Genomic DNA, 27,065 nt, shown 5'->3' with positions numbered 1-27,065 from the left:
TGTTTGTTAAAATCTTTATTTGCAAAGGAACTTTAAACTAGAGCTGTGAGAGAAATGTAGTGAGTAAAAAGTACAACATTTCTGTTTTGGAGTTGAAGTATTAAATGGCATGAAATGGAAATTCTTAAGTACCCAAATTGTGTACTTCAGTACAGTACTTGAGTAAATGTAATACGTAACACTTCACTGCTGTAGTCAGGATAACGTGTAGATCATCATGTCAGCATAACCATGTGATGCTCACGCAGTAGCATTGATAATATGCACAATCACTTGTTTGCTGTGTATTTTTATTTTTAGCAACCATAATCCATGCGAGAAGACATATAAAACTGTCGACTCTGTTGTATCAACTCCTGTTTGAAAAAAAAAAGAAAAAAAATCAAAAACACAGCTTTCAACAAATTTGTCTTTCGTTATAAAAAGAGGAGGGTACTGTACTCCATTGTGGACATGATCTGTTGTGCAGCAATCGTGGTCCTCACCAAAATGGCTCTTAAACTTTCAAAGAAATACTAACCAGAGGATCTCTTTTGTACTTAATAACACAAATTAGTAGTCCTCCTTTTAACACAATTTGTTTAAAGCAATAAGCATACCAACACATTCACTGACAGAGATAAAACACAGAAAAAAGATAAATGTAATGTAAAGATACCCCTTCTTGGGCCAATATGTCATTCTGGCTTGTTTGGACATGGATTCACGGATGCAGATCCAGTCTCCCACATGTTCTGTTTATGATGGTAAGAGTGATGAAGGCAGACTAGGTTTCCGGCACAGGGGTCAATATGTGGTGTGTTCCAAAGATGATGTGGAAATTCTGCAATGTACTAGAATGGCTCTTCACATGCTGAAGTGTGTTTTCTGATGTCAACATGTCAGCCTCAACTACGCATTCTAAGTTCAATTTCTGCATCACTTTAAATCCATCTATACATCTTGCAGGAAATTGTTAAACAAATATTATACACTGGAAATGCCACGTTGCATTGTGTGCTGACTACATAGCATCATCAACTAAACATTGGCTGCAGCATGGGGGAGTGTGTTTTATGTTGGATGTCCTTCTTTGCTTTTCCAAAGACGTTGGCTGAGAGTTTCACATTTGACATTTGAAATGGAACACAATATACATGGACTGGATGGATGGAAGGCATGAAAATCCACTGGTACAATTTAACCACAAGCTTACACAGACTGGTTCAGATTATTCTGCCGTACACACACGTTACCCCTGCACTCAGTGTTCAGGCTTCTTACGTGAAAGTAGTAGTCAGGTTTGACTAACTCTTGTCCAACCCTTCATCTGGACTGGATTTAGATATCTTCATGATCTTCTTCATGCTCCCAATCAGACTGAAAAACACAAGTGGACTACGATAGGATGGAAGATTAGCATATTCCCAAAAGAGAAGCTAGTCTTGGCCTCTGTCAACCTCAAAGGAATAACCATGACATGGAAATTAAATCAGAGTTTTCAAAGGGTGGAGAGAGGGAAGCAAAGTCAGACAAAACAAAGTGAAACAATGACATCATCTACAATAGAAGAAGTAGTTTCTCTGGTTGTTGGCAGAGAAAAAAAAATGTTTTTGAAAAGTTTCTCTTTTTTCCAGTCAATCATTTGCTCCTCTTTTCCTCGTTATATCATTGTCCCTCCATCTTGTTAGGGTCGGGGGTGGGAGCAGTTTGAGATGGTGGCTGGGGTACACCTCTGGGTCACAGGGTGAGCTTGCAGTGACATAGTTCTTTGTACATTTGCCTCCTCAGCCGGGGCATATCCTGCTGGCCGAAGCCGAATGGCTGCCCTAGTGCCAGACACTTGCAGTACTGCAGAATGGTGGAGGGGAAATGAGGAAAAACAAAAAACAAGTTGTTGGCCAGCAACGACAACACATTTGTAATGGTGCATTCACAATGCATGCAGAACAAGTCAGTAGGTGTGTGTTCCTATGGTGCGGAGCGACCAGCTTCATAAATGATTAGCACGCTTGCTGGCTGGCTGACATTACTGCAAGACAGCCTCTAGCCCCTCACTGGAGTAGACAACATATACCTTAAGTGCAGTAGAAAAAGTCCTTTAGAAACAGACAGCCTACTTCCCCAAATAGGCACATCAGTGTTGGTTAAGTTAACTAAATATACATTACAGTCTAAAAACCATGTCATATTTCTGAGACTCCCACAGTGGATGAACAAATGTTTGTGTCTGAGGCAGTGAGATATTCATTTGATGAATCAAGCAGCCATGAAACAGTATTAATCTGAATGTAAGGCCAAATGTATCTATATAAATATCTGTATATAAGTATGTTCTTTACATAGACATATCCTGTGGAATTACTGTATATTTATACTGTACAGCCCTATCTCTGCAATTATATTGATATTTTTTTATATTTTGTAGAATAATGATTAACACCATGTGTGTATTACAATTATCCATCATGGTCATATCTGTTTAAAGGTCCAGTGTGTAGGATTTAGTGGTATCTAGCAGCTAGGTTACAGACTGCAACCAACTGACGTCCCTTCGCCTCACCCTCCCTTAGGGTGGCCGCTTAAAACGTGAAAGGCGCTCTCTAGAGCCGGTGTTTGGTTTGTCTGTTCTGGGCTACTGTAGAAACATAGCAGTGTGACAAGGTGGACACTGTGGAAGAGGAACTGCACCCCATGTCAACATGAAGAGCTCACTCTTATTATTTTCATGTGATTATACACGACTGAAATATCAGGAATATTCAGGAATATCATATAGTATTTCTGCCATATCCTGCCAATAGATCTGCCTGAATCTGACACACTGGACCTTTAAGTGAAAGGTGTATATAGTTTTTATATTCATTTTATCTTATTTTTTATCTTGTTCCATTTTTATCTTTTACAAAATCACATTTTTCCTTTGCTTTTGACTCGGAAGTTTCATTAACAAGTGGATTTCAATCAATGAAGTTTATCTCACATTTATCTGTATGTGGACACTGGACATGAAAATCTCACCTGTAGCACAAAAGCCCCACAGTCACTGTCGTTGTTTTGACGACCCACATTCTGCAACACACATTTGATAAAACATTAGCAACAGCCAGTAAAACTACTGAAATGCATCCGTCACATGCTATGACTTGCAGCAACAACAACCCTCTTTCCCAAGATTATCAATCTTTTTTTATTTTAATAATTGTGAAATGAGTCAGTCAAAACAAACAAACAGAATATGTCACCATTTTGAAAAAGCCTTTCCATCCCGTCAAAAAGTCTTGTTGGTCTTTTTTGATGGCCTCCGCTTGCAGATACTTAAAAATGTGCTGCAAACAACAAAAACAACATCAGATTCAATTAAAAGACTACAGAGACAAATGAAAGCAACACATGCCATGGGCTCCTTGCTTTATTTTACCACATAACAAACACAAAAAACATAAGAGAAATGTTAGACATAATGACATTCAACAAATAGTGCACAGCATAATGTGTAACGTAACGTATCCATAAACTAATTCAAGTCTACACCTCATTCTGCATCTGCTGATTGACTGACTGAATGGCAAGTCAATCTGGACCCAACCCAACATGACTGCCTCATGGCGGAGGTCTGAGAGCATTTTCTAGTTCAGTATCCTGTTAAAACGATGGCTTTTCCCGTTTTTTTTAGGAGTTTGTTCACACTGATATAATAAAAATAACATTCATTTTGTAAGAAAGACAAAATATTAAACTAGGCTAATTAGGCCTAAATACAATTTTTTTAAGTCTTTTCTAAGCAGACACTGTGGGTCTGTAGGTCACACTGCAATAGTCCATTCACTAAGTGTCTCTGACGGCTTTTATATTTATTTTTTTATTCATTTTAAATAATAAATGTAACTAGACAATTCCGGCGCCACCAAAATTTTGACAGTGGCACGAGGGTGCTGCTGGTGTTATCTATACCACTGTTTCTCAAGCCTGGTTCTGGAGGACCACTGCCCTGCATGTTTTAGATGTATCCCTGCTCCAGCACACCTGATTCAAATGAATGGCTCGTTATCAGGCCTCAGCAGAGCCCAGTAACGAGCAGCAGAGCAGGGCAGCTGGTGCAAAATCCCTCTTTATTTAAATTTGGTGGGGGCTAACCCTTTAAAATTGAAATTAGAGGCGAGAAGAGACATTTCTCTACAAAAGGATCCAAAAATGATGTGTCTCCTATTCACCGTTTGGAGTTTATGGCAATTAAAAAAAAAAAGATTTCAGGCGATTTCTCACTGCCTCTCGCACTCTAGCTGATGACATCACCCACTCTAGGGGCAGAAATTCTGAGCATTGTTTGAGAAACTTTATCGAAAACCGTAAGAGATATCAAAAAATGTGCAGAGGTTCATTCTGAGCCGACAAAATTATCTACGTTTTAAAGTTTGAATGAAGTCTCTAGGAGAAAGTATGGCGAGGCAGCGGAAACTTGAAAAAGGCTGAAATTTGAGGAAATTTCCCTTTTTTTTTTTTTGGTGAATAACTGCGAATTATTAACGAATCCTGTCGTAAGTACATAGCACACTATTCCAGATCGAGCTGCACGTTTTGATACATAGTTTGCAAGGGTTTTCTCAAAGCTGCGGGACGAGTTACGCGCCGAAATTCTGGCGGAAGATGAAAAATAAGGAATGAGGAAAAATGCGAGAGATTACAATAGTGGCTCGAGCTATTGCCTCGTGCCACTAATAATCTACGAGTGTAAGGTCTAGCTGTTGCTGTCCAGTCCTACCTTTGGGCAGCGTCTGTTGAGGGTCCGCTGAGAGTCAAAGTAAGTGATGGCTCGACGAGGAATGTCAACACTGACCAGCGACCAGTGGACCTCCAGGTGGATGGGGATCAATAACAGGTCCTTCTGAAAGATGTCAACCTGACAGAAGGAACAAGGGACAAAATAGTAAAAGGAGAGAATACAAATGTAAATAAAGCATTATGCTTATTTTTCAGGGGATATGCTTGATAAATCGATAAATTCCACACCACTTCCTACATCTTGAAAATACAAAGTGGAGTCAGCAGTGTTCCAACTAATTAACCATGTAGATGAGAAAGAGCAGGTATAGATGCTATGTCGGTTGTGTGGGCACACGTCTGCCTCAATCAACACAATGCAGAGCAACACAAAGCAAAATGGAAATACTGGAGAATGCTAGAGTGGTCAGTGTATGAGCGGTAGAGGGAGACGGCGTTGGTGCACTCAGTGCTGGCAGGTGTGCTGACCACAACAGTTGAGTCAGGGGACTCTAAGAGTTGAGCTGACTTATTATTTACACTGTGTGAGTTAACATGTGTTAGTATAACGTCCGGATTCCATGGTAAAAATCAGGTGTATTTAAACTCTGTTTCAGTCATCTCAACTACTTTGTGGTCCAGTGGGATATCTGGGGGGTATGTGGAAATAAATAATGTTATCTGCGCAAACAGGATGAGACTGAAACATGTTGGCTAATGCTAGCACAGAACATGGAGGACGTCATCATTCACGAGTTATAGAAACAACAATAACAGTTCATAAGGCGGTGAAAGGAGTGCTATCCAAAATCAATAACCCACTGCAACTGTCGCATTATGCAGATCCCAGCATAATAATGTACATGTCATCAGATGAGCAGAGAGCCACGAATAAAAATGAGCCAGTTTGCTTTCTGCCAAGAAACCTGGCGGAGGGGATTCCCTCCCTCAACAACAACCCTGCCATCGAATGGCCAGACCAGAATCCCAAACTTGAATGCACACCACAAAATGAGTGCACTCCTACCTTTACCACAGCCGAGAACGCAGGAAAATTCTGTGATGAGCTGGGTGACACAAACAAGACCCCCAGACGATGACACACCTCGCAGCCAGACCTAGAACTACAGCTGGAGTCAGAGCAGGAGGGGCTCAAACTAGTGGCTGTCACTGGGCTCCTTCACAGCTGAGCATGTTCCAGTCTTTCACTGTGTCTATCTGCTCATTTGCTAGCTCCATGGAAATTCATCATCTCTCAAAGCAGGACTTGAATGTTTTCTTTATTTGTTATGGCAGCTGTTACCTATGGAGTAGGGTTTTTCTTAACTTATTTTGAATAGGCTGGACTGTACTTGAACTGATGCAAATCACTGTGAATAATGTTGAAAGTTAATATAACTTGTTTAACATTATTCTGCATAACAAATATCAGGTTTGGTCGTTCTTTGTCCTTTTCTCTAATCTCATATTACACACCTGCTGTGACCTGATCCACACTTAAGCTGATGCAGGAAAATGTGCTAAACCTGATTCATGGAGGCAGCTTACATTAGGATCACGTGAAATGAGCATGGCTCTCCCTCAGCGGTGGCAGTGTTTGCGGCCTTGAGTGCCCTAATGAATGAATGTAGAAGAAGGGGGATAGTTGCAGAGTTTGTTCATCTGCGTTTGATGTGGTCTTGAAACTCAGTGACAGGCAACATGTTTTGCAGCCTCAGAATGATGGAGGTGGGTGATTTATTTTCTTAATGTTCTCAATATCTTAATAACATTTGCTCTACAGTCCACACTTTGGTAATACTTTTATCAGCAATATCTGACAGGGAATCTTAAACACACAACTACAACTTGAGACAAACAGGATATCCTTCCACCATAGACTATAGAGACAAGACAATTGCTTTTGTTTGTGTGCATGCGTCCTCTCTGTGCTGGATGCAACACCTTACCACTGACTTGCTAACACTTATCCAATATTCCCTAATCCCAGGGAGAGATATGAATGCAACATTAGACTTGAACCAAGATGGATTATGGTTCATGACATGTTCAAAGCACTGGTGGAATTGCTCCATCTTACTGTTAGAGATCACACCTGTCGTCCCTACAAGCCATCATACTCACTCCTGCACTGAATTTTTTTTGTGCTTTAGTGATCTTAAGGCTTTGTTCAAATCGGTAACAATGGAGCCAGCCTTTCTCATAATAACCTGCTCATAACTACCTTTGAGGGCAGTTCACTGGGTGAAAGACGTCATCTATGACAGCTGAACCCCTTCCCTCTCCAGAATACAGAACTTGATTGAGAATCTAGAGCCCAACTCATAGACTTATATCAATTAACACTGGCTGAGATTATGAGCCCCCTTTTCTGTGGCAAGCAACTAACAGGTTCAACAGGATTTCGCACCCTCATTTGCTGTCAATTTGAAAAAAACAACAACAAAACACCACCAACAAAAACAGAAGCAAGAACTACTGAATTGGAACGGTCCCTTTTTAAATCCACACAAAATCTTTTGAAGACAAGTTGAAGAAAATGTAATGATATGCTCAGAAGGAGAGCTAAATTCATAACGCACAGAGCAAGGCAAAACTATTATTTTAATGGCTGTAAACCAAGGTAACTTGCTAACTAACTGAATCTGGTGTGGAAATCAACAGTATATTAGTATATCTTATATCTCTGACCTTGAGGAATCTATTCCAGAACATCTTTAACAACTTCAATGAATCATCATTGCTCATTCTCTGGCTATAAAATCAATTGGAACAAGTCTAATCTGCTTTGACTAAACAACAGGATGGTAACACAATTGATGTATGGTATGATACCATTCCAATCAAAAATCACTATTACACAGTGTGCAGAATTATTAAGCAGATGAGTATTTTGACCACCATCCTTTTTATGCATGCTGTCCTACTCCAAGCTGTATAGGGCTGAAAGCCTACTGCCAACTAAGTATATCAGGTGATGTGCATCTGTGTGATGAGAAGGGGTGTGGTCTAATGACATCAACACCCTATATCAGGTGTGCATAATTATTAGGAAACTTCCTTTCCTTTGGCAAAATGGGTCAGAAGAGAGATTTGACGGACTCTGAAAAGTCTAAAATTGTGAGATGTCTTGCAGAGGGATGCAGCAGTCTTGAAATTAGCAAGCTTTTGCGGCGCGATCACAGAACAATCAAGCGTTTCATGGCAAATAGCCAACAGGGTCGCAAGAAGCGCGTTGAACAAAAAAGGCGCAAAATAACTGCCCGTGAATTGAGGAAAATCAAGTGTGAAGCTGCAAAGATGCCATTTGCCACCAGTTTTGCCATATTTCAGAACTGCAACGTTACTGGAGTGTCAAAAAGCACAAGGTGTGCAATACTCAGGGACATGGCCAATGTAAGGGAAAAACGACCACCACTGAACAAGAAACACAAGATAAAACGTCAAGACTGGGCCAAGAAATATCTTAAGACTGATTTTTCTAAGGTTTTATGGTCTGATGAAATGAGAGCAAGTCTTGATGGGCCAGATGGATGAGCCCGTGGCTGGATTAGTTAAGGGCAGAGAACTCCACTCTGACTTAGACGCCAGCAAGGTGGAGGTGGGGTACTGGTATGGGCTGGTATCATTAAAGATGAGCTTGTGGGACCTTTTCGGGTTGAGGATGGAGTCAAACTCAACTCCCAGTCCTACTGCCAGTTTCTGGAAGACACCTTCTTCAAGCAGTGGTACAGGAAGAAGTCGGCATCTTTCAAGGAGACCATGATTTTCATGCAGGACAATGCTCCATCACATGCATCCAAATACACCACAGTGTGGCTGGCCAGTAAAGGTCTAAAAGAAGAAAAATTAATGACATGGCCCCCTTGTTCACCTGATCTGAACCCCATAGAGAACCTGTGGTCCCTCATAAAACGTGAGATTTACAGGGAGGGAAAACAGTACACCTCTCTGAGCAGTGTCTGGGAGGCTGTGGTTGCAGCTGTGCGCAATGTTGATCATGAACAGATCAAGAAATTGACAGAATCTATGGATGGAAGGCTTTTGGGTGTCCTCGTAAAGAAAGGTGGCTATATTGGTCACTGAATTGATTTTGTTTTGTTTTTTGAATGTCAGAAATGTTTATTTGTATATTTTCAGTTGTTATATTGGTTTACCTGGTGAAAATAAATAAGTGAGATGGGTATATATTTGGTTTTTATTAAGTTGCCTATTAATTCTGCTCAGTAAAAGTTACCTGCACACACAGTAAGCCCCTAAGATAGCCCAAACTAAAAAAGCCCCACTCCAACTTCCAGAAATATTCAGCTTTGATATTATGTGTCTTTTGGGTTGATTGAGAACATAGTTGTTGTTCAATAATAAAATTAATCTTCAAAAATACAACTTGCCTAATAATTCTGCACCCCCTGTATTCATTATTCATACTTGGTCAATATTATACACGCCTTGCTCTGCAGCATTGTCAAAGATGACTATGAGACAATATAATACTAGCAAACATTCAAAAATCACCTTGCAAAGGTGATCTATTCTCCCAGCGTATCTTCAATCTAGGATTGCTGCCAATAAAATTAATGTGCGACACCTTATTCCCTTTGTGCAACGATCCTGCTACCTCTACCAACGCCATTTTGGACCTGATTCTCTAATTTGCTGGTGTATGTGCAACAATAAGTATCCTAGCTAAAAATACTCTTTAATGCAACACACCAAATGCAAAGGTGGTCTATCTCTGCTTCAGTTTAACATTTATCACATGGCTTATCAATTTTGCTACATTAAAGTGTGGACGGACACCACATCTATGGCTCCATGGAGAGAAATGGAGCAACAACTAATTGGAGCTTGAAGACCGTCGGTCCTTGCTTTCTCAAGTCACAAGCTGAAAGGAGTGTATGTTAACCTTTGGTCCTATCATCACCAATACAATAGCCAACCTTAGACAAGTGGAGGAGCACTTAGGTTTTGCCAAAATGTGGGATTTCCACACCTCAACATGGCACAACATTTATATACCACAACCCCGATTCCAAGAAAGGTGGGATGATGAGTAAACAGTAAACCCATGAAGCAATATCCTGTATACAATCACATTTGTGGTGAACTTCAGTTCAGTGTAGATATAATGCTTGGATGACTAAAAGCTAATAACTATCAACTGCTAATTGATGGTAACTTCTTGGCAAATACGGGCCATGGGTTAGCAGGGATGGGACACTCTTCTCCTTTTGTAGGCCCACTTTGTGATTTAAACTGACAAGTATTTCTATCAAACAAACCTGAACTTGGAGCAAATCCTGCCTAACAGCTTAAGTGAAAAACAGTTCAAAGTGTGGGAAGGTTCTGACACCCACTTACATTTTTCGTCCACCGTTTGACTCCTTCGTAGCCTTTTGTCCTTAGCTTATCATAAAAGAAGCTGTTGAAAAAGTGAACCTGAGGAAGAGAACAGACAAGAGTAAGAATTGGGGCAGATGACAGAAAATAGTATGTACATGTAATGAGGAGCGATGTTCTAATTGTTTGCCATATGTGATCATCGCTATGTATCAATGTCTAATGATGACAATTTTTAAATTACACTAAGTCGATGAACAATGTTCCATGAAATAACTGGAACTTAAAATATTTCAGTTCCAATTAACATGAACACAAGAATTGAGATTTGGTTGTATGGCAGGGTTTCACAAAGTGCAGGTCAAAAACTGTTATTATTTAGTGTAGTCGTAATTGTCTGCTTACAGCCATACCACCCTGAACACGCCTGATCTGGTCCAATCTCAGAGGCTAGTGTTAGTATTTGGTTGGGAAAATAATACCAGGTGCTGTTTTGGCAGCAAAGTGGCTGGTGGTTAGCACTGTTGCTAAAAACGCATCTTAGGTCTATTTTTTCTGTCAGTTCCCTTGACCAAGGTACTTGTTTAGGGCTGGAGTTGGTCCCCGAGCGTTGCACTGTGGCTGCCCACTGCACCTTAGGGATGTATTGTGCAAATAATACATTTCATTTCATTATGTTCTACAAAGTATGATTGTATCTGACAGCTCTAAAAAGTCTTTGTTATTAAGATGTCCTTCTGTTTCATGTTGTGCATAACCTACAAGCAAGCAGGGCCACATGTGCCAGTAATTAGCCCAGATGTACATATTTGTCTTACTCCTTTTCCACACAATCTCCTTTTTGTGATTCTTCAAATTATTTTGATTTATTAATCAAAAATACTCTTCAAATCTTTTTTTAGAAATGTATACCAACAACTCTTCATGTATCCATCGAAATGCAACAAAACAGAAATGCATTTTGTAAAGAGTGTGCTGTAATATGTTGTGTAGTCAAGCATACTGACAAGATGTTGGGTTGTGAGATATGTTAAAATTTTACAACTGGCCACTGGCAGCCCAACAACTGGCGAATGCTGATATGTTTGCACAAAAAACAAGTGGAGAGAGACTCGCCCAACCCTAGAACAGGTCCCCATAAATGTCGAGGGTGCACAGGCTAAACTGACATTTTACTGTCACTGTGTCGTTAGTTTAGGACATTATATCAAATCCTTAAAAACCTTTTACAGCAGCACCACAACATTTCTTCACATATTGTGGGATGTGTTGCAAAAAGACTGAAGTCTCAAGGACCTTCTTGTAATTTTTATGTAGTGAAATTTTGAGTGCAATTTTAACATTTGCGCTCCCTGCCTTGTATTTTACCTTTTTTCTCTATTGCATATAAAATCTGTGAACTCCATCTTAGACTCATTCAATTTTTTTTTTTATGCCAATATCTGGTACTTTTTTAATGACCATTCTAAATAAATATCAGTATCTAACTTAAATTATTGATATATGAATAATTGGGATGTTCTGGCTCCTGAAATTGGTGTGCTGCAATCTGCTACAGCAAAGATGGATCACTCTATTAACAGCAGCGGTATTACATAGTAGAACTTCTTTCCTCACAAACAATCTTCAGTCAAGCACAGACAGCAGTTGACAGCAGCTTGTTCTGTCCTATTATCAAGTGACTCAGAATTAACACCAACCAGTGACAGCTGATATGCCCCACTTTTTCATTTTACCGAAGAAGTGACAGATAGAGCTGGCAAAAAACGGAGAAGCCGATACTGTGCACTGCTCTTTGCTAATAATAATAAGCATCAGAGCCTTATAAATCTGTGAATTTGGTCACTCAAGAGTGCACTCAAGTAATTTTTCATATTTAAAGACTAATTCTTACGCACATACTGTCCTGCAGCAGATTTCTCGCACAATAGAGTCTGACTGTGGTAAAGGAGAGCAGTCCTAACACTTCAGTCTGAGGTGGACAAAACCCAGCGGAGTACAGTAACGACAAAATCAGATTCTCATCTGCTTTAATGTAGCTGATACCAATGCATTAATCACCACCAGAGTATGACCTGGTAGAGGTACAGGGACACCAAAGCTCATGCACAAACTGTAGCTGATGAAATCATACACTCAATATCTAACAACAGACAATAAACCAGAATTTGACTAAAAAACCCAGCATGCATGTGTTTCTTTCATTACACCACCTTTTGACATGAAGGTGGTGGAGAGGTGGTGGTTGAGGTGCCTGGACAAAGCTAGTGAGTGTAGCAGCCCAGCAGTGTCTCCACTGCGCTAATTTGGGAAATACTGCTCAGTAGTTCAATAATTAATCACAGCTGTCACAAATGCACTGTCAATGGTCAACATTTGGGTTGGCCTGCATCTTTTAGAATACAGTGAGACAGAGTAATAATTAAATAGGTAATGTGTCTTACTATAATCATAAACACAATATAACACAGCTAGCCCAAATGTTCATGACATTGTGGATATATGATTAATCATTTCATTATAAAATCTAGCTTCAGTTGACCACTTAACCATCTGTGTCACCAATTTCCACAACTGCAAATACTAGGTTTCTGCACAGGTGTGCACATTCTCTTAACTGTTACATGGGAAGTGGCCTATGCATCTTTCAAGTCCTGTTTTGTGCATGTGTAACAGTTATAAATGAGGCATCTGGAGCTCAGAAACTCCAACACAGACCACATAACTTTTCAGACAAAACAACACAAACCACTTGACCCCATGGTGGCGCTATAATAGCTTTTCACATTTTGGCCCTTAGATGATTGCACACTGTTCAATGACATTTCCCCATTATTCTGAATGTAGTCCAAAACTTCTACAACTTTTTACAGTTCAAAGATGAAAAGGTTGGGTCGAGGTGCTCAAAAGTTATCAAATGTCATTACAATATGCTGCTCTGTTCCAATTCACACTCAGGCTGTGATTTTTTTTTTTTTTTTTTAATAGAATTGGCTTTAAGATGTCATACCAAATATGGTCTACATGTTCAAATGTTGTCTTGAAGATTTTTTTAATGGAAATTCAAAAGTCCATTAAGTCATACATCCATAACAAATCCCATGGGAGGCCTTTGTTGCTTGTCATTCTCCTGATCTCCAGACTTTGTAAACTCATAACACACAATGACAAGTGTGATTTAGAAGTTGCATAATGCTTATATGTCAAACAATGTGCTTGAAATCCGACTGTAATCTGACATTAGCCACTAGTATGGGTAAAGATCCAGCAATCTTAGATTAGCATTGAGCGCACCCTCCTTCCACCCCACCGCCATCCCAATGCCTGACATCTTTGAAAACCTATTGGTGGAGGGTCCTTTTAATATGCCATTGGTCTATTTTTTTTACATTTCCTTACCTTTTCTGGCACAAAGTCCATGACCAGGTCACCATACATGTTCATCACCTGAAGAAAATAACAAGAACATACCATATGTAAAGACACATCTTGAAATAGGACTCAGTAACTTTTCTGCCATCTCTGCCGTCTGAGGTTCTTTGCTGTATTTGTATGGCCTAAATACACTTAAAGACAAGAAGGATGGCAATTGTATTTATCTTATCATGAGGAAGAGGACCTGCGCACAAGGCCATAGGACCATATGATCAGAACTCACTGCAGAGCTGTTAAAGCCAACTGACAGCTGACCCAGTGGTGCTACCGTCAAATGAAACTGACAGCTCAGTTCTCAAAAACGTGTTTAATCAATCGCCAGTCTCTGAATACAACAGCACAAGTGGATCAGCTGTCAGTTGGCTTTAACAGCTCTATAGTGACTTCTGATGGTTTGGAGTTTGTTTATGCCCATATATTCCCCGTCCACATATTGAGCACATTTATTAAACATTGTGTTCTTTAGCCCATTTGTACTATCTAGTCTTCAGATTGGTCATACTGCAGTTTACAAGTTGACTTCACTGTTCAGAGAGTGTTCAAATGACATTTCTACTGCCAGGAATGGCAGTCTTTTTACACTATTAATAATTTGTACATAAATTTCATGTGTAGCACAAATGTTTTATGCAAAATTGAAAATTATGTGAATATATATTCACAGAATTTTCCAAACTTCTAACATCAAATTCCATGAAAAAGGTCTACTTTGCTGAGGCCATAGTGTTCAGAGGTTTGTACTGCAGTACCTGGTCGTTGAGCCAGTTCTGTCCATACAGAGTGCCAAGGTCATCCATGGTCAGAACATGCCGTTTGTAGTTGACCCTGAATGTTTTAGCCAGGGCTGATCCCGATGAACGCTGGAAAGACTGTATTAGGTGCTGGACCACTGCTTTCCTAAAGAAGAACAGATCAAACAAATTGACACATTACTGAGCAATTCACTTCATTTACCTACAAAGTGTTACTTCTGAAGTAATAAAATACCCTCCACTAGATTTATCAACCCTCTAAATCCCCTAATGAATGTCATAAATGATTAGATGCTCTGCTGCCTATTAACTTAGAAATTTGAAAGAGCCAAATGAAAAAAGTTAGGGTGTAAATCTAATTTAATTCTTATTTGCTCACATGCTATATGTCAAATGTTTTTTCTGGATAATTGCACTCTATACATTTGGCATGAATGGAAAGGTAGGAAGACTGATATCTGATCATGGTGATGATGATGGTTGATTCCTGTTTTGCCTTGCACTATGATTGGAAAAAATAAATGAATAAAGATTTTTAAGGATCCATGAGATAAGATCAACTTTCTTAATCGCCATCTGGGGACATTTGAAAATTCTCCTGTAAAATTTAACACTGGCTTTCACACAATTCCCTGCAACCCAACAGCTACTTTAACAAGTGTCTTCTCAAGAACCAAAATGGAAATGATTACCTTGTTGCAGTACAGAAAATGATAATGATTAGAATTCATCATCACATTCAGCTACATAAATGGAAACTGAACCAGTAGATTCTTGCTGGAGATGTGAACAGACTGGTGCTTCTATCTTAGATATACTCTGGACATGTCCGACACTTGTCCAGAACGAGACTGGTGCAATAACTTCCAGCACATTATTTTTGAAGTCCTGAACAAAAAGTTCCAAGTCTCAGCAAAATTCTCCATTTTGGGCTCAGCCACATCTTCTGGACTGGAAATATCATTATCTTGGCTTTTACAACAGATAAATGAATACTAAGGCATTAGGGGAAAAGATGTCTGCCTCCTTATGAATAACAATAATGGTACAACTGGCTGCTTTCGAGAGGGTGACATACTCTTTATTGAACAAGCTCGGTCAGTATATCTTTACACTGGCCCCTTTCATTGGCTGGCTATCTGTAACTTCAATTTAGTCAATTTAGTAATCCAGGGTGACCAAAGGACCCCTGTGCAAAACCTTGGAGAGGATGTGAGTGTGTTATTTTATTTGATCTTGTTTGTTTCTTCTTTCGCCTTCCCAATCTGTACTTTGTATTGTTAAATCAGGCCTGGAATTAAGTCATTTTTAGGTCAGGGCCACTCAGGCCTTTTAAAAATGTGAACAACTCACTATATCGATAGATATTGTTACATTTCAATGACAAAATAAGTCTATAAATGGTTGATCAAGCTTAATCTGAAGTTTCAACACCCATGCAACTAATTGCATTTGAGACTGAGATGATAAGAGTAGTCACAAAGATGACTTAAAGCTCTTTTACGCATTAAAAATTGAACATACTGGTGACAAAATTCTCAAGGAGAGAGTCTCTTCTCGCCAATAGTTACAGTACAGAACTCCACATGTGTTTATTCACAGTTTCAATGCCTTCAGTGAAAATCTACAATGTAAATAGTCATGAAAATAAAGAAAACGCATTGAATGAGAAGGTCTGTCCAAACCTTTGGCCTGTACTGTGTGTGTGTGTGTATATATATATATATATATATATATACACACACACACACACACACACACACATACACACAGAATTTGCACTGGAAACAAAATAACAGACTTACCAAAGTAAAAGCCCTAAATGAACAGCTGGACTTCAAGCAAACACTAAAGACAACCCTGAACCTGAATAATGTAAGCTACTCTAACTGTGGAAATTAGATTTTGCTAATGTGGCATTGCCCCAACCTACAGCGTATTTATAACATACAACTTATTCATATACCAGTTGAACAATACCGTAAAGTTGCAAAAATGAATTGATTAATAAATTAGCTGTCAACTCTTCTGATAATCGATGAATCGGTTTCAGTAATTTTGTAAGAAAAATAAGTCATAATTCTTAAACGTGAATATGTTCTGGTTCTCCTCCTCTACGTCAGTAAACTGAGTAACTTTGTATTATGGACAAAGCAGGACATTTGAGGATGTCATCTTGGGCTTTGGGAAACACTGATGGATATATAATCACCATTTACTAACATTATAAGGACAAAACAATCTATTCCAGACAATAATCGATTGATATAAACGATTGATCGCAGCCCTACAACATTGCATCTTTTTACGTACAAGGTAATTAGTGCCACAATTATTAGTCCATTAATGATTTAATCTAGGGAACAATAAATGGCAAGGATTGGTAGCTTGCCATTTGTGAGGTAACTGCTTTTCTCTGTTTCATGCAATTGTAAGTCAGAGAAGAACAGATGACCTATAGTGACAGTACAGTGAGCAAACACTGTGGCTGACCTGTGAGGCTGTGAGAAGCTGTCACTGAAGATGTCCTGAAGCTTCTCCACAATATCATCCACATGGATGGGGATCAAACTGCCATACTGCTGCAGAGACTCTTCAAGAATACCTCGAGACAAAAGAACCATAAAACATTAACAAAACCATCATCCGCACAATAAGCTGGATAAGCATACAATGGTGGCACTGTTTCTCTTGCACTTTTAAGAAAATCTTGAAAATGTCAAAACCTGCACCTAATGTGGATCCACACGAAAAATATTGCTCGAGTCTTGGCCTAAAATTCCTGGCATTGCAGTTTGACGACCTACGATTTTGGTATTACAGAGTCAATGACAATGACACAAAAATAGAAATTTTAAATTTATCTGACCTGACTGCAAACAACAACAGTTTAAATTTATATGACAGTGAACATGAAAAAGATTGCCTCAGCCTGATCCATACCAGTCACACAACTCATGTGTTCCTCAGTCAGGGCCAGCTCCACTGGTTTGACCTCCACATCCCGTCTCCCTCTGTCCTCTTGCTTGTCTATAGAGCAGCCATTTATCTGTTTATCTGGCAGAGAAAGGGAAAGAAATAACACATTTTTTTCTCTTTTATGTAGATTACACTTAATGATAGAAAATACACTTTTACCAACTCCAGTCTCCTTCATAATTATCTTCTTACAATAAATTCAAGAGCAACATGGGCTCTTCTTAAAGTTCTGAAAATGTGTAATGCCGTCAAACCTAAGAACATATTAAAGTGCGGCATGTCATCCTGTGCTGTTTTTATTGGTCAGTTCCTGAGTGGATTACTCCTTGTCATACAGATTTGATGGTGTAAAGGCATAATGACAAAGCCAGGGCTAACTGCTTTCCCTACTTCCACCTTCCTGGTAAGATGAAGTAAACACTTCATCAGCTTATCGCTCAATTATCAGTAGTGAATATACAGTGATTACATTGATGAATTTACAGTGGCCAGAAAAGAAAACTTGGTTTGTCCGTTCTGGGCTACTGTAGAAACATGGTGCATGCAACATGGCAGAAAAAATCCAGAAAAACACAGAAAATAAAAAATATGTTGCTATGTTTACGTCAAAGAGGTCTTTTGAGACAGGCAGGGGAACAGAGAGGCAGCACGCTAGCAAAAACTCATCACTTCAACAAACTTTCAACAGTGCAACACACCGGCAGACGCAAGACACTAGTTCATTGAAAACTCCATGTCTGTATGTGCTAGGTATTCTGTTCTGTTCTGTTCAAGCATTGTAAACAAGAAGTAGTGCTGCCCTTCAGTGTGGCCTCTGTCACACCTGCTTACCTGGTGTGTTCGAGTTGTATATGAAGGTCAGATTTTGCCTATGGAGCAGGTGCTATTTTAGGTCAAAGTTACTGATATTCATTACATTTTGAATGTTTACATGAATGTACCACATGATTAAACACTCTTATTAATAGCAAGATGTGCTTATATTGTCAGAAGCTAAAAATGAAAAAAACAGATTTCAGAGGGTCCTATCAATATTATACTACTGTGTGTATCAAAGAATAATATAACATTAATGAGCCACACTGTTGCATTGGGTGACATTCTTCTTCGTTCTACTACCATGGTTACGTGCCAGCCTTAGGCAGCCTTATAGGGCGAAAAACAGTCCACTGATCCAAAACTCAAAAAAAAGAGAGAAAAAAGGGCATTAAAAAAAACCCAAATCCACGTGATTTATTAACATACAAACAACCAAGACACTAAATTAAAGGTAGCAAAAGGCAAACACATAAATCCAAAGCTGAGAGGCAGCCAAACTAGCAGTCCCCACAACAGAAGCTTCTCCTCTAATGCCAGCGCAGGAGCTTTTTAAGCACTTAGTCGCAGGTCAGGTGGGCCTCATTCAGCAATCAGATGTAGCACACCTTCGCAGAGCTAGAGGGATGCTTTGACATTGTAGACTTGTTTGAATCCAAATCCTGGTTTCTCACTGGAAAAGACTCTCAGGGACTCACCTAACCTAGGCAACAGTCCTTTAACATGCTGGACGAGTAACATACTGTCAGTGTTCACCAAACATGGTTGGATCCTGCTGTTTGTGTATACGGCAAAAAGGTTTGACCGTTTTCTTCAAGAAAGAGAAGGATAACTTCTAAGCATTGTGTTCTTTCAACTACGTCAGCTCTCAGCTGTTTTCCTCCATTGCAAACAAAGACCATCACTAACAGTTAATGCTAGCATGTTAAAGAAGTTTCATCATTGTATAAGCCTTATCATATTGTGAAATCTATAGACCCCCGAGTCCTGTTGTTGCTGTTTGAGATACCTCAGATCATTTTATTTGCTGCTTGATTCTGTTCACTCAGGACATTCTATTGATTGTGCCCTGCACTGTCAGGTTTTGTTATGTTGGGTGTTAGTTCCCATCACTGCGATAAAGCTGGTAAGCTGCACGTTATCAGCTGAAACTCTACTGCCACAGCTGGTGGACTATGAGTACAGTTTAGAGTCCAGTTGTGGCGTTCTTGGCCATCTTGTGCTCAGAGGCATTCAAACACATCCTCTATTGTTCTTCTCATGTCTTTGTGAAGCTTTGTGGTCTTGAAACTCCCATGATGTGGCTACATCCATCATCTTGCCCACTCTCTCTACCCTCTTTCCCACATGCTCTCTCTCTCACGAACACAGGCAACATGCGAGGGTTGGGGTTGGTGCTCAGATTCAGCACTTCAATGTTCATTTGAGTGTAAAAGTGTTAAATTGTATTTTGGTCCCTGATCCCAGGGTGGTGCCCCATTATTAATAATCTATATTAATAATTATGTTAACATCAAGGCAGTTATTTGAATCAATTAGTATCATTATTATCTGTTATTAACCAAACCTGCTCCTACCAAACCCCAACATACATTCCTGAGACTCCCCACCAGTCAGAACTGAAGATGAAAGGCCAAACATCTTACTCAAGCAAGTCCAGTTGCCTTTATAAAGCACTTAGAAGTAGAAAGAAGAAAAACCACAACCAAAAGTGGTAACACTGGTCAATTACTACACACAAATGTTGCCAACTTACACTTAAGTTGCAACCCAAGAGTGGAGTACAGCTATTTCACAAAGGCCATAACCACAAGTTACTGCACACAAAAGTAGCCATCACAACTACAAAAGACAAGTGGCCAAACAAAAATTTCTCACGCAAAAAAGATCACAACCAAGTTGCTGTGCAAAGTGCAAAAAAAAAAAATCAGAAACAAGCTGTAGAATGACTAAGCTAGTCTTCAGTGGTTTGCCGAGCTTGAGGCAACTTTGAAAGCTGAACTAAGTGCATCAATCTCACATACACAGTCCTAGTGCTGGAAATACTCACTGAAGCACCAAATGTGGATTAATCCACCACTGAAAATAGTCCCTAATCAATGCACTATTTCATTCTGTTTGGATTAACATTTGGCAAAAAAAAATTCAGCGGTTTTGAAAATCAAAGTATACATTTGTGAGTGGGTTTTAACCATTTAGAACACTGACAGCTGTCAGAACTTCTCTGATGATACAGCCATCATTGGATGTGTAACACAGGGGAACAAATTGGAAAACAGGGAAGTCATCAGTAACTTCACTGACTGCTGTGGACTGAACCACCTGCACATCAGTGCCAGCAAGACTACGGAGATAGTGATAGACTTTGAAAGGAAAGTACCACAGACTACACAAGTGAACATCCAAGGTTTGGACATTGAGATTGTGGGGGATTACAAATACTTTTTTTTTTTTACTGCCTGTTAGTACTTGTCAGCGTTGACCGGTTGCGTCGACCGGTCACACAATTGTTTCTGTTAGTCTGGATACGACAATCTCGAAGTGGACATGCCTTGCTCCCCACAGCTAAGACTGTTAAATGGTAAATGGATTGTATTTATATAGTGTTTTTCTACTCTGGTGACTACAACACAAGCCTGCATTCACCTATTCACACAATGGTAGCTAGGTAGCCAATTACAAGCATTAATACACTCACACACCTATGTACAGCATTGGGAGCAACTTGAGGTTCAGTATATTGCGCAAGGATACTTCGAAATGTTGGCTGCCGAGGTCAGGGACCAAACCACCAACCTTCTGATAAGTGGACATTAACATTAACAATACCATACTTTAATCAACAACCTAATCATGCTCGTAATCAACAAAAGTTATATAAACTTTCAATCAAAAATAAATGATTTCAGGTATGCAGGACATTACCTTGATTTCCATTTTATTTAGATATTTTTGTGATTTTGATGTGTTTGTTAATGTCACTCTTCTGATTTTTTCTTTATGTTAGGTATATTTTTTCAACAACTTTGAATTACAGAAAGTTTTTATGTCAGCTGTTTCCAGGGTAACTGGTTTTCAGTTTCAACTTTTGGTCACCATTTTGGCATGAAGAGGAAGGGTTTGATGGGAGGAGAAAGGAGAAGGTGATTTACATATCTGCATACTAATGACAGACACCACTCCTCTGGACCCGAAGTCTGCTCTAAAGCTTACTGTTCTACTTTTTGCATTGCTCCTTGGGAGCTCGCTGTACAACTCTATTGACTGAATGGATTTAGGAAAATCATGTTAAGACAGAATAAGAAACCCAGATTACTTTTTGTGGCCCTTCATACTGTACAGTCACACTGCATTTATAGCCTAGCTTATGATTCCACCTGCTGGAGATCCCAATACATTACAAGGCAGTCAAACTGACCTATAAGCCTAGCACTGCTTTACCAGCTGCTATAGCAATGATGATCAGTAATTGGTATCAGCAGCAGGGGGGGACAAAAAATAAAACTGAGTGTCAAAAAACTGAAAAAGGACAGAAGTGAAAAAAACAAATGAGAAGACTGTCATTAAAAATAGCATTGAAATATAATATGCAACTATAATGAAACAATTTGTAATGTCTGTCTGTTTCATTTTTTAGTGGAAGTTTTTTCAGTGCAACTCCAACTATTTCCAATACACATGTTTCAATGCCAATGTTTACTTTTTCAGTTCAGGTGTTGTTTTCAATTCCAAATTTTTATTTTTTATCATAAATTTTAGGTCACTGTTTTAGCCCCATAGTTGCAGTAGGGTTAGGTAATGCAGATTGCTGCATTACCTAAGACTGGAAAAGTGAATACAGAAAACGAGGACAGACCTGTAAGAAAGTATGATACAGAAAATCACAGACAATGAGCAAGGACAGAAAATTGCTGACAATAACAGAGGGCACAGAAGAAATGAATGAGGCACATAGGAGTTTAGGCAGAATAGGATAGGATGCAGAATAGAGCAGAGCAAGATACAAGTGGAGGAAGAGGGACACATAGTTGAGCAGGGAACTAAAAGCACCCAAAACAGTAATACCTCATTTCAGATTCATATGCCAATGTGATGGACATGACAACTTTTGTTAGTTGGGGCTATTACAAAAAAGTGAAAATATAACAGGAAAACTAAATTCAACATCTCACAATGAACCCTGGAACGTACTGTTACACTTTTAAAATCATCCACCTGCCAGTCAGGGTCACCAGTGCCTTACTGCTTGCTACCAGCACAGGCCTGTATTCCATTTTTATTCTCCTTGACCTGAGCTCAGCCTTTGACACAGTGGATGATAATGTTGTAATCAACCATCTGAAAAAAGCATGTTGCCATTAATGATGATCTGCTAATGGCTCCTCCTATCATGCTCCTCTCATTTTTGTGGTCCCCCAGAGTTTTATCATGCGTCCCCTAACCCCTAATTAACCATATACATGCTATACATGGGGCAAATCAAGCATAACCACAATCTCAACTTTCATTGCTACGCAGATAATACACAACTGTGGGTACATCTCAAGTCTCTTAATTTGCATCAACGTTTCCCTCATTTGTATTTTCTCCTCTTAGTCCTTCCCTCCGAGGATGCATGGAGAGATGCAAGGAAACCATGCAAGCAGAGAATACACAAAGAATGATGTTTATAGAGAAATGAGACATCCATTTCTCTGAAGCATCATGTGAAGCCATGTCAGTTTCTGATGAAATGACAGGTGAAGAAAGTTGTTTGTGGTTCTTTGTTGTTCAGACCTACAATTAATACAGATTTGTAACAAGAAGGTGAATAAGAAAACAAATATAAGACTTGGGAGTGATACACTTGAGATTAATCTGTTATCTGTCTTCACTCAAGTGATCTATCAGATCAGCTGCAGTGCCCAGTCAACTACTGATATCCAAGAAGGGGGTCCCTCCTTGTTCCTCAGGGCAGAAATATAAGACTAAGAGAAAATTGAGACTGCCTTCAAGACGGCAGACAAGAATGACTTCCAGTTCAAGCAAGGAGTGAGGGAAATATCAAATAAGAGACTTGGCATGTACCCTCAATGACCTCTTAAAGCCTGTACCACTGATGTTTCTTGCATTATGTCCTACCTTGCTTATATCAAGTACTGGATGTCCAAAAATGTCCGGCAGTTGAATAACTCCAAGCAGATACAACTATAATTTTCCTGTGATTTGTTACATATATACAATTTGAATATATTCTGTCCACATTGACTAGCCTTCTTTATAAGTCAAGTGTAGTGTATGTCAGTACCTCTCTCAGACTCTGTGAACCTCTCATTGTTGCTGCTGTCGTCCTCTCCATCGGTGTATGGTGATTGCTGATATCTTTTTATCCTTCTCTGCTTGCTGTACAGACTGTACCTTTGCCCTCTCCGGTTCCACCTGTGCCCTTGAGAACATACCCACTGGGCCCTCTGGCGCCAGCTCTTCCAGTGCTGGGTGAGCCGAAATCCAAGGCCTCCATGGGATCGCAAATGCTGCCAACGCCTGAGCCTCCTCAGAGCCCTGTGCCTGCTGAGATGGGACCTTAACAGGACCCCTGCTTCAGCCTGGGAGACAGAATCCTCCACAGTGACATCTCCACCTTCCTCTGCCTTCTGTTGAGGTCCATAATGTTGGTGTTCTTTAGAATGAGGGTGCTGGTTGGACTGGGAGGGAAAGGCTGGAATTTCCCACTCCACCTCAGCCTGGTCTCCCTCCTCTTCCACCTCCTCCTCTTCTTCCTCCTCATTGTTATCCCAACCCCTCCCCTCAAACTCACCCTCGTCCTCCCCATCCAGATTGTTTTCTTCTTCCTCATCAGCTATTGCCTCGATCCTACCCATTCCATCCTCCTCCTCATCGTCTACATACTCTCCTGTCCACACCTTCTCTTTCTGCCCCAGTCTGAGGTGCATGGGGCTGGGTACACTGTGTCCTGACACTGGGACTATGAGGTGGTCTCCAGGAATCCCACCTAAACACAAATACAACAAATATGATTAACTGGTCTTTGTTTCAACTAAATACTGCTGATGTTCATTTCACTTAACCCATGTAATATGTTTAGTTACTAATGAAGACTGTTGGGCTTTGACTCACAGAGCAGTGTGTTCATAGATAATACGTGAACAGCAAATTATTACAATTGAAAAACTGGTACTCAGAAATATTTGGCACATTTGCTTGCAAAACGAGTTAAACAAATAATCAATTAGCAAAATAACTGCAGATTATTACTCCGTCAATCAACTTTAGTTACCTGTAAATTTTGAAAGCTAAACCTAATTAGGTTAAATAAGAGATTTAAATGGATTCAGGTTCATTATTATGAATCATTATTGTTATCTGGATTTGAAAAAAATATCATCAACTCTAAACCCTAATACTGATTATACTCATTTAAACTGTGCACAGTGGATATATCTGCATTATTTACAATTTAAATGTTCTCATATTAACTCCAGTTAAGATAATGTGAAAAAAAACAGAAATATGGTAAATGCACACTTTTCTACTGTGAAGGAAAGCGCTTTAAGACTGGCTCCTCACTCACACTCACATTCATTCATTCGCTCTCTCTTTCTTGTACACACATGCACGCACACAGAGCTGGCCTGCAATGTGACCATCAGTTCAGATAGTAACATTTATTCTGGTGTCTTTGTGAATTTTGAGAGAATACTTTCTCTCTTGACCACTAACCACACAATAAGTAAGAAAAGTTACTCCTATCTCATGAATGACTCTGCCCACAGACCCTGGTTGTGGTCAGTGACTTGAATCTTTGGATTTCTGATCCAATTTTGTGGCCTGTGCTACAAAGCTTTCAACCTCTGTTGCACCAGCGCTATGCACAAAACAAGTTAACATACAGCCCTGTCGCTGGGTGTCTTTTCCTTAAAAGGCCCACACCATCAAGACAATTTGCTGTTGAAAGCTCCGAGGGCAAAATGCTTCACGTGAAGGCACCGATGGTCACTTATGATCAGGCTCATCACATTAGCACCTGTAACCTGTAACTATAAAGCAAACATAATATTAACCAGAAATAAAATGCCTACCTCCTCCAGTGTCGTCCTGCCCCACAGCAGTCAGACCCAGGTCTCCTTGCCAGCGGTTCTGGGCCAGGCTACCGCCACTGTCTCTCATTATCCACGGACAACCCACGACCTGCGCCAGCTCGTCACCTACACAGAACAAACATAGTCTACAGTGGAGGTATAACCATACAGTCAGCTCAGAATTCAGTCTGCTAAACTGAATTTGGAAATTAGTCTGAGGTGTCACACAGTACCTGCTTGCTGTTACAGCAACGTCAGTAAAGAACTCAACCAGTGTTGTGTATGTGTCTTACAGACCTGGTGAAAACCACCTCAGGAGCAAGAGCAACCTATGTTACTTTAAATATAAAGGTAGCTAGTAATCTTGGGAGGAGAAACATCACTTTGAATGCAGCCGCTCCACTGTGCTCCACTCTATATAATCATAATGGCAATTAGTCAGATTTGTTTCAGTCATATTCCTCCTCCACAATATGTATCACCATATTTCCAGGCCATGAAATCACATCCCTAATTTAACTAGATATCATTTAATAATACATAGGATCTGCTGAATTTCATCAATTTAAATTTGGGTTCAATGTAAGCCGTAATATTTTACCTGTTATCCATCAGTGGATTGCATCTTCAAACTTATAATGGAATGCTAAAGATGTGTACTGTTAATCAGGAAAGACAGCAGTATTAACATCCAGCAAAGAGATGAATAGAGCAACACAGTGTGTGAAAATTGTTAGCTGTGTGTTTCACTCCAAGCCAATTTTTTTTCTACTCTCAAGACAGATCTATACCCATATATACCCTATACCCTCATTATACAATAGGCAGTGGTAGTGACCTATGACCTTCCAACGGAACATGTATATACTATATGACATGCATTAACTCGCAAAACCATGGAGTTGCATTATCAGGAACTGAAGCAATCTTCTCTAATGAGAATAGTATCCAATCAAATAGCAACTCACTGGCTTGATTACATGCTCCAATCTTCTTCTAAAATACATGTTCCAGTCCTTCCACATGCAGAAAAAGAACTAAGTAACTGTGTTAACACTGGGAATCTTGTTACCATGTGCACCTGGTGGGAAAGCGGGTATGTAATTTAGCTTGCTAGCTAAATTGAATGGATTAACTGCATCAACGAACAGCCACGAGAGTAACTGAGCAACTGGGTCAATTCTGAATTATAATGAATAATTTGATGCGGCCTGTGTACTAAACAGAAGAGTGTCTCGATGAGCTGCTCTATAATGAGAACAATTCTTTCCGGTGCAGGAAATAGTTCTTACCGAGGCTAGCTTGCAGAGCTAGCAGCATCACCGTCACAATTTCACCACTTAATCCAAAGTAAAATTCACTGTAACTACCAACCTTGTTTGATAAGTAACTCTGCGTAGCCGAAACTGAAACACCACCATTAAGAACAATCTGAAATAACCAGAGTTCGTTAATAATCCGCTGTCTACCCGTGCTAAAATTGTAGCTGGTTAGCCATGTTGTCGTGAGCTAGCTAAGCGTTAGGCAGGCAGATACCATGTTAGCAACAACATAAAATACCTTCTTACTGTATTCCTTACATAACTAGTCGTTGCAATTGTGTGCTTACCGTTAACCTGCAGCTTTATGCGAATGTTTGTCCAGCTTCTTCCGAATGTGAGTTGAGTGTGTTTAAATTGGTATGGGTATCGAACCAAAACAAATGCTAATTGGTGTTAAACCTCATTCAAAGAAGTCAGGTGTGGAGCAGCTAGATGTCACCTCTCTGCGAACTTTGATTTCGCCAAGGTCTTCCGGTTCAGAGACAAACGCAAATTCTTAACAGAAACGGTGGATTACAGTCAAACGATTTCCATGAAATCGACAGGAAGGATCTTTTTCAATTTTACTGGGTCTGTCCGAGGGATGCACTGGGCCGGAGCAC

General features: G+C 39.7%; 1 protein-coding gene across 3 annotated transcripts; it reads right to left on the bottom strand.

Annotated features, from left to right (window-relative positions):
- senp3b (SUMO specific peptidase 3b) lies at positions 1 to 27,065 on the bottom strand. 3 transcript variants are annotated; one of them, XM_041964911.1, is made up of 13 exons: positions 26,751 to 27,065; positions 25,743 to 25,800; positions 25,142 to 25,267; positions 23,350 to 24,054; positions 17,211 to 17,324; positions 16,761 to 16,872; positions 14,265 to 14,412; positions 13,480 to 13,527; positions 10,102 to 10,179; positions 4,742 to 4,879; positions 3,225 to 3,308; positions 3,001 to 3,051; positions 1 to 1,830 (listed from the first exon to the last, which is right to left on the bottom strand). In XM_041964911.1, the coding sequence occupies exons 3-13, from the start codon at positions 25,227 to 25,229 to the stop codon at positions 1,720 to 1,722; spliced, it is 1,677 nt and encodes a 558-aa protein (XP_041820845.1). In that variant the 5' UTR covers positions 25,230 to 25,267; positions 25,743 to 25,800; positions 26,751 to 27,065; the 3' UTR covers positions 1 to 1,719. The 3 variants fall into 3 exon arrangements, with proteins under 3 accessions (XP_041820845.1, XP_041820844.1, XP_041820846.1); XM_041964910.1 differs by lacking the exon at positions 25,743 to 25,800; XM_041964912.1 differs by lacking the exon at positions 25,743 to 25,800 and having other exon boundaries at positions 16,761 to 16,860.

This window comes from Chelmon rostratus, chromosome 23 (genome assembly GCF_017976325.1).
Source record: "Chelmon rostratus isolate fCheRos1 chromosome 23, fCheRos1.pri, whole genome shotgun sequence".
Taxonomy (NCBI): Eukaryota; Metazoa; Chordata; class Actinopteri; order Chaetodontiformes; family Chaetodontidae; genus Chelmon; species Chelmon rostratus.
The sequence above is the reverse complement of the archived record's forward strand: the minus strand, read 5'-3'. Positions and strand labels throughout refer to the sequence as shown.